The sequence below is a fragment of the Ahaetulla prasina genome, chromosome 1 (genome assembly GCF_028640845.1).
Source record: "Ahaetulla prasina isolate Xishuangbanna chromosome 1, ASM2864084v1, whole genome shotgun sequence".
Lineage (NCBI taxonomy): Eukaryota > Metazoa > Chordata > Lepidosauria > Squamata > Colubridae > Ahaetulla > Ahaetulla prasina.
Window position 1 is genome coordinate 182,276,942 of NC_080539.1, and position 8,448 is coordinate 182,285,389.

The 8,448-nt window shown below is 37.9% G+C and overlaps 1 protein-coding gene across 1 annotated transcript in view; it reads right to left on the minus strand.

The window, feature by feature from the left end:
- The window catches only part of SPATS1 (spermatogenesis associated serine rich 1), a 52,800-nt gene extending 44,773 nt beyond the window's left edge, over positions 1 to 8,027 (minus strand). Inside the window, exons 1-3 of the mRNA XM_058184143.1 lie at positions 7,882 to 8,027; positions 4,714 to 4,834; positions 4,502 to 4,635 (exon numbers count right to left, since the gene is read on the minus strand). Coding sequence (XP_058040126.1) covers positions 4,502 to 4,635; positions 4,714 to 4,834; positions 7,882 to 7,888 — 262 coding nt within the window. The 5' untranslated portion in view covers positions 7,889 to 8,027. The remainder of the gene's footprint in view (positions 1 to 4,501; positions 4,636 to 4,713; positions 4,835 to 7,881) is intronic.
- Between the last annotated feature and the right edge of the window lie 421 nt (positions 8,028 to 8,448).

Here is an 8,448-nt window from a genome sequence, read left to right on the forward strand (position 1 = left end):
ATTACCCAAATTACTCTTTCAAATAGTGCAGATAAAATTAGAAAAAAAAATTTTTGAACAATTAAATAAAATGACATCGAAATTTATTTGGTCAGGGAAAAAGCCATGTATTAAACTTAAACAACTACAAGATAGTAGAAATAAGGGTCTCCCAGATTCAGAGCTTTATTATCAGGCGGCAGTTTTGACATGGCTGAAGGATTGGATTCAACTAAAAAATAAACTAATATTAACGATAGAAGGCCATGACCTCCAGCTTGGTTGGCATGGCTTTCTCTGGGAGGGAAAAATAAATTTCACTCATACTTTAAGAGGCACATATTAAGAGATGCTCTGTTAAAAGTCTGGGAAAAAATTAAAAAGAATCATTATCAGAAAATCCCAGTCTGGCTATCAATCATGGAGGCAATGATACACCCAAATACTACAGATTCGAGTAAAATGGTGAGCTATGCAGAATGATTAGATGAAACAAGAGAATTAAAATCGGTTCAAGAGTTGAAAACGCAAGGAATAAATATGGAATGGTGGCCTTATCTACAAATTAAAACAAGATTTTAAAAAGTATGGCATTTATGAGGAACAATCGGAAATGGACAAATTACTACAAGGAATTAGGAAAAAAATGATTACCAAAATTTACAACTTTCTGTTAAGATACAAAATGGAAGAAGGGACAGTAAAGGAGACGATGATTAGTTGGGCCAGAAATTTTGGACATAATATAGAATTAGACCAATGGGATAAATTATGGAAAAGGAATTACAAATTTACGATGGCAGTAGCCTATAAAGAAAATCTCTATAAAATGTTTTATAGATGGCATTTGCCCTCAGTGAGATTGGCCAAAATGTTTCCAAATTTATCTCCCGAATGTTGGAAATGTGGCCATAAATTAGGAACATACTACCATATGTGGTGGACGTGCCCCAATATAAAAAAATACTGATGTAAAATTAAGAGATGGTTGGAAGAAATTACGCAACAAAGGATAGATTTTAAACCGGAGCTGTTCTTATTAGGAATATTAGATTTGAGAATGGAAAAGAACTTGCAATACATAGTACTACACATATTAACAGTGGCTAGGATTGCCCTCGCACAAGAATGGAAACAGATTAATACATCATCAGAGGAAATAGTGATCAGAAAGATACTGGAATGTGCAGAAATGGACAAAATGACTATAGAAATAAAGGAAAGAGAAGATTCAGACTATTACAAAGTATGGATTAGAATGTATAAGTGGCTAGAAAACAGAAACCTAAATAAGAAATAGGAGTTTGAAATAAATATTGATTAGATAATAATTAAAGTTATCAATTACTGTCAAAGTTAAATTACAGATTATGTATAGATATATGTAATTAGTATGGTTAAAATGGCTGTTATAGTTGTTATAAAGGATAGAAAGGTAAAGTAGAAGAGTGAATTACAAAAGCAGAATACACATGCTGACACTGAAGGCTGTAAAAATGTAATACATTGTTGTGTTTGTCTTATTTTTTATTGTTTTTTTCTGTTTTTTCTGTTTTTAAAGGTGAAAAATGCTTAATATTTTTTTTTAAAAAAGAATTCTTTAGTGGCCAAGGGTGATTGGACACACAAGGAATTTGTCTTTAGTATATGTGCTCTCAGTGTACATAAGGATAATAAAATACATTAATCAAGAATAAAAGATACAACACTTAGTGATAGTCAAGGTTACTAATAAGCTATCAAATCGTACTAGGAAACAAATAAAAACAATATAAATTGAAAGATACAAGCAACATGGTTATAGTAATTAGTGGGAAGAGATAGATACTAGTAAGGAAGAGAAGAATAGTAATACAGTCTTAGTAAATTATTTGACAGTGTTGTGGGAATTAGTTGTTAAGCAGAGTGATGGCATTCGGGAAAATACTGTCCTTATATCTGGTGTGCAGTGCTCTATAGCATCGTTTTGAGGGTAGAAGTTGAAACAATTTATATTCAGGATGTGAGGGGTCTTTAGATATTTTCACAGCCCTCTTTTTGACTTGTGCAGTATACAGATCCTCAATGGAAGGCAGGTTGGTAGCCATTGTTTTTTCTGCAGTTCTAATTATCCATTGAAGTCTGTGTTTGTCTTGTTTGGTTGCGGAGCCAAATCAGGCAGTTATGGAGGTGCAGATGACAGACTCAATAATTCCTCTGTAGAACTGGATCAGCAGCTCCTTGGGCAGTTTGAGCTTTCTGAGTTGGTATATATTCCCTTTGTTATACTTGTCTGGTAAAATGCCCAACAAAAATGTCTCTGGTTTCAAATCTATATGTTGTTTTATCATTTTTGTCAGCGATGTATGTATTTTTGTCCAATATTTTTTCACTTTTTGACATGTCCACCATATATGATAATACGACCCAGTTATCTGGTGGCATTTCCAACATTTTGCAGATTTATCCTTAAACATCTTTGCTAACCTTGAGGGTGGAAAATGCCATCTATAAAACATTTTATAAAGATTTGAAACCACTGAGATATAAAACCAAAATTATTGGGCAAATATTGAAGATGCTTTTAAAAATTTAAAGCAATGTTACTCTTCTCCCTGTATTTTTTATTTTTAAAAAATATAGAGTGTTTTCTATGAAAAATACTTTATGTTAATATCTAATAGTTTAAGATTGTTATTTTTACATGATTCAATAAATATTCTATGAATGAATTTTTAATATGGGAAACATTGACAAATACAACCCATGCAAACAAAAGCTCTCGGGGTCCTGCATAATTTTTAAAAGTGGAAAGGGGTCCTGAGAGCAAAATGTTTAAACAATATTGCCCTAATGGAACACAACTAATTAGTCCATGCTTTGCCTAAAGAAAACTTCTGCTAGACTGAGTGTCTTGTCCCACATGAAGCCCAATAAATATATATTGACCCAAATGTTCCAGGCATTTGACAGAATATGGCAATTGTTCAAGGTTTTTTCAGCTGTGTAGTTATAGTATTTTATATCCTTGGCTCTGAAGAGCTCAAGTGTTAGCTTGAAGCTGAGATGCATGGCATTATGTTTCCTATTTTGATCCTCCTACTGACAGGGAAGTGACAATGAAGTTTTTTGCTACCAAGATTGGGAGGCATATTGGAACCATCCTGTGCGTGGGCCTTCCTCTCTGCTGGCAGAGGAACACTTCTGTATTATCCTCTGACCCTTAGTCACCCTCCCATGGAGCATAAATCACTACCTTGGGGATTAATCAGACAGTTTTTGAGACAGAATGCTGTGGCTAGGCAAAATGTCACTTCCCTCTTATTCTGAGGGCACCGTTTTTGAAAGCCATAAGATGATATCAAAGAGTCTTCTGCCTCCCAGCCAGCTTACAACTTGGGTCTCTGTGAGCTCATAGAATCCCTCAAAAGGAAATTGGCTGAGGTTAGTGTGGGAGGGCAGGGAGCTGAGAACATTCAAGCAAAGAGGCACACGCATGTATAAAATATTCTAATTGGAGAAGCCCTGCTGTTTTTTAACTAACAGACCACTTCCATTTCAATTGTAATAGCCTTGCCCTGTTGCCGGACAGCAGGTTTGCATTCGGAGAACTAAACGTTTCCAACCAAGCGCCCAATAATAAATACATAGACTTTTTTATATACAAGAGAAGGTTATAGAAATTTTAACATGTAAATAAAAAACATATAAACATGTAAGTAGAAGTGACTGAAAGAAAAATAGGAGCGATCTATAAACCTGTAGATATTTATTTAGAATAAATTTAGAAATAACAACAAATACCGTATATACTCGAGTATAAGCCGAGTTTTTCAGCACATTTTTTGTGCTGAAAAACGTCCCCTCGGCTTATACTCGGGTCTATACGGCTTATACTCGAGTTTTGTTTTTTTTAAGCCCCTCGGCTTATACTCGAGTATATACGGCTTATACTCGAGGTTTTTTTTTTAAGCCCCTCGGCTTATACTCGAGTATATACGGCTTATACTCGAGTTTTTTTTTTTCTTCTTTTTTTCACATTTTACCGGACGGAAGCCCTGCCGGTGCAGTGAGAGGGCGGGGCGGGGGAGCCGCCAGCCTTCTCAGCTGAGGGAGGGAGGGTTTCCCCAACCGGTAGGTGCCTCATTTCCCACCCTCGGCTTATACTCGAGTCCCCAGTTTACCCCAGTTTTTGGGGTAAAATTGGGGACCTCGGCTTATACTCGGATCGGCTTATATTCGAGTATATACGGTAATTCAAATTTGGGCAGAGTTTTCCCCCTGAATCCTTCCCTTCTGTAAACGTCTATAAATTTCTGCTAAGCATGTTATTATCACAATCCTATTTCTCAACAGAGTTATTCTGGCTACAAAATAACAAATTCACCATTTGTTGGTGTATTTGTATTTGCATCTGCTATTAGTATATATAACTAGGAAAAAAATCAGACTCAAACATATGAATAATAAATAACATCCTATACAGTACAACAAAAATAATCACACACTATTTCTCTCAGAGTGTTCCTGCAGTTTTACTTACTTGGTGAGGAATCCTGTTGTTTGAACCTATCTATTTGGCATGCTTCATCTACAAAATACTGTTTTAGTGGAGGACTAACAGAAGGCTCAGGAAAGGCTGATAAAGTAGAATTTGATTTCAAAGGAGGGCCAGGCCTGATAAAAACAAAATTGATTTTATTAATTGCAAAAACAAATTAATGCTAAATAAATATTTGTCCATCTGGCACATACGCTGAAAGATGAAGCTCTTTGGAGGCCTGACTTGGTGTCTCTAGATATTCTTGATTGTTATTTTGCAGAAAGGATGGCAATGTGGTGTCTACTGTGGATTTTGTTGACCTTTTGCTTGGCTCTGAAAGGTAATGAACAAAACCAGGTGATTAACTCTGTTTAGATATGCTGAGGATACCTGGAGATGTGGCCAATTAATTAGAACAGCAACAACAACTCTGTCATGGAATATGAATTACCAGGGGTGAAATGTAAAATTTGTTACTACTGGTTCTGTGGGCGTGGCTTGGGAGGGTGGTAATGTGACTGGGTAGGCGTGCCCAACTTTTTTCTACAGCCGAAGAGGTTGCAGAAAAAATGCTTTTAAAGGGTTCTGACAATCCCAGCTGAGCCGTGCGATCATCAGAGGTTTTTTTTTTACTTTTAAAAACATTTTTTCGGCAGAAGAAAAAATGCTTTTAAAAGTAAAAAAAAGCCTCTGATGATCATGCAGCTCAGCTGGGCATGTGGGGCGGGCAGGGATTTTTGCTACCGGTTCTCCGGTTCTGCCGCCATCGCTACCGGATCGGGTGATCCAGTCCAACCAGGAGCATTTCATCCCTGTGAATTACCCATTGTCGAATCCCTTTACAGATCATGCTTCTTTCAACCAGGTGTGATTTCCTTATTACCAAAACTGGTTGTGGATTTAAAAGGTCACACTTTTTAATGTAATTCTTAGTTGCTTACTAGATTATTTATGATGGGAGCTGTCAGGCCCAAGAACCAAAAACAATACATGGAGTTACTTCCAAGTAGTTATTTATCGTTGTTCACTTACAGACAAAAATCTTGCCAGACCAAAACAACTATCTGGATATATTCTGTGAACTGCTAGGGAGGAGCTGTCTTCCTGTCTACCAAACATTCCAAATTCTGCTGCCTCTTTGCTCCCTGGCATGCAGCCTCTCCCTCCTGAGACTCTATACTACAACTCCTCACGGGAAATGTCACCACCTATAATCTCTCAAGGACTCTGGATTTAATTAACTGTGGGGGTTTTCTGTGTCATCTTGTAAAGATAGGCAAGGCCATTCTATAACTGTTCCTATAAATGTAGGATAGTCTCGGAAAGTGATGTTCTGTCTCCTATATTGTTTAGCTTCTATATGACATGAGATCCTCAGAACAGATGACTCTGGTTTCCTTACTATGCAGCTGACATCCAGTTCAATATGCTTCATTTCCATTGTCTGATTTTGGAAGAGCAAGAGATGAGGAACAAGAATTGTTTGAAAGCAGGTGATGGTGAATAAAATGAAGAGTAGATGTTGAATTATTGCTGGCTGGAGTGATTTATTTTCCAGGAGTAGGCCTATAGCCTATTTAAAATGGGATGGTAATCAGTCTAAAACAGGCATACAAAGCGTGAAGATATTTCTAGATTCAGCCTATTTTTATAAGTTTGAGTGGCAATGATGGTTATGCTTAAATCTGCTATGATTTTATATAAAATCATTTCTCATATTTTCTCCAGTTCTTTCAGAAGAGGTCCCTAGGGCACAAGAAATTCAAAAGGAAATAACTCTTCCTATTCTGACAGTCAACCAAAAAGTGGAACCTGCAGAGACGTTCTGGAGGCAGGGGAGGAAAAAAAATGGGGTGCACAGATGACCCAGGAAGCCAAAAACCAGGCCATTTTAGCCCGTTTTTGGCCTGCAGAATACTTCTGGAGGCAGGGGAGGTGAAAAACAGGGCTGTTTTTCACCTCCCCTGCCTCCAGAAGATAGACAGAGCGACAGAGAGAGACAGATAGAGAGACAGAGAGACAGAGAGGAGGCACAGACAGAGAGAGAGAGAGAGAGAGACTTGTTGATTGTAAGCTCCTTGGGGCTGAGAAGAATTGCTACAAAGCTGAGTTTCCTGAAGTGGATCACTAGACTCCTAAACAACTGAAAAAATGATCTAGTAAAAAGAAAAGTCATCAAAAGAGCAACATGCAAACAAAAGCAAATTAAACACCCCCAAGAGCAAAACAAATTAAAATTTAATTTGTGTGCATTGTTTAATGGACTGTTAAATTGGCCACACCCACCTAGTCACATGACCTAGCCACACCCACCCAGGCCCACCCAGCCGGTCCGACCCCCCAACAGTCTGAGGGACTGTGAATTGCCCCCTGTTTAAAAAGTTTGAGAAGTCCTGGCTTAGAGGAACAGTCCAGCTTCAGAGGTTGTGGATTGTCCTGGAAATTGGTGGAAGAGGCTAGAAAACCACTTCTCATGAATTTTCTTTTCAGATGGCTGACCATCTCACAATAACACCTCTGGGCATCTAACTAAAAACACAGTTCAAAAATAAAAATAAAGATCAACACACATTAGGATAAAAGCCAGCTGAAGGCAAACACAATCCACAATGAAATAAAAGCAACTCACAGAGTCCAACTCACCTGTTGATCTCAATGCCATCTTTAAAGGAGCCATGAGTCCAGGAGACCCACTACATCAGGGATGTCAAACCCATAGGCTGGATGCATCATGCATTAGACACGCCCACCCCCTGTTTAGTGAAGGGGGGTAAGTCATGATATGTCATGTGACGACAACGGGATGCTGTGAGTTTGACACCCCTGCTCTACATTGTGCACCAGTTCTGTTTGAGGTGGCACCACCCTATCCAAAACTAAAAATAGAGTCTTGTTAGAATTGATCTGCAGTCTATTTTGTCAACACTTTTTAAAATTATTATTGGGTAAATTAAGAAAACCACTTCAGTTATATTTATCTAGAAAGATATAATACAAATGAGGGCAAGAAAAATCATTTCTGGACATATTTTTTTTCTGGAATTCATGTTCCTGTGACTTGAGCCATTGGAATAAGTCTAAACCCATCTCCTGCAATATATTTATTGAACATACTGCTGAGGTTTGCAGGGTACCTCCTTCTTGCATTCAGTCCATGAATGACTGGGCCAGAGTCATTCATTTCCTATCTAGAAGAAATATACCTATTCCAGTAAAACAAACAGCATCGAATACAAGCAGATATAATGCAAGCAGATACACAAGCAGATTTAAGCAACTGGTGATCTTAATCAATTGGGATTCCAATCCTGGTCCCTTAGAAGCACCCCCGTCTCTCCTTTTCTTGTAATTCCTTGAGAGTGTTTCCCAAGATAATTTACCAGTCATAATCTCTTGAGAATAGAGGACTCTGGATTTCCTTTCTTTTCATCATTGCCTAAGTGGCACTCAAAAAGTCTTGCTTAGCTGCAGAAAGCATGTGCCTAAACCTTATGAAAAGGCAGCGGTGGTGGAGAATGGAAATCTACCACCTCCAGTTCAAGAGTTCTGTGGTCTGTTGGATACCAAGGAAACGGAAGACAACAAATACAGGGGAAAGAGAATTCTGATGAGGCTTCCTTGGACCAGTTGAAGATTTTTAAAGAGATTCTGTTCCTCACTGAATGAATGGGATCAAATATGCAAAATGCACGTCTCATAACTCTCTGTAAAATATCCTGCCCCCTTTTCCTTAAAAAAAAGAATCCTATTTTTCCAGCTCATACCTGACTTCTTTTTTGGCTTTTCTGGCAGCTTCAACTCTTTCCTCTGGCTGGCTGCCACTTATGAGAACCACAGTTTCCTTCCTTGTTAGTACCGTATGCTGCGACTCCTACCTCTGGTTTTATTTTGCAATTATTTTCCTTCCAGCCCAGACAAAATGGAAAACACTTCTTCCTTCATTCCTT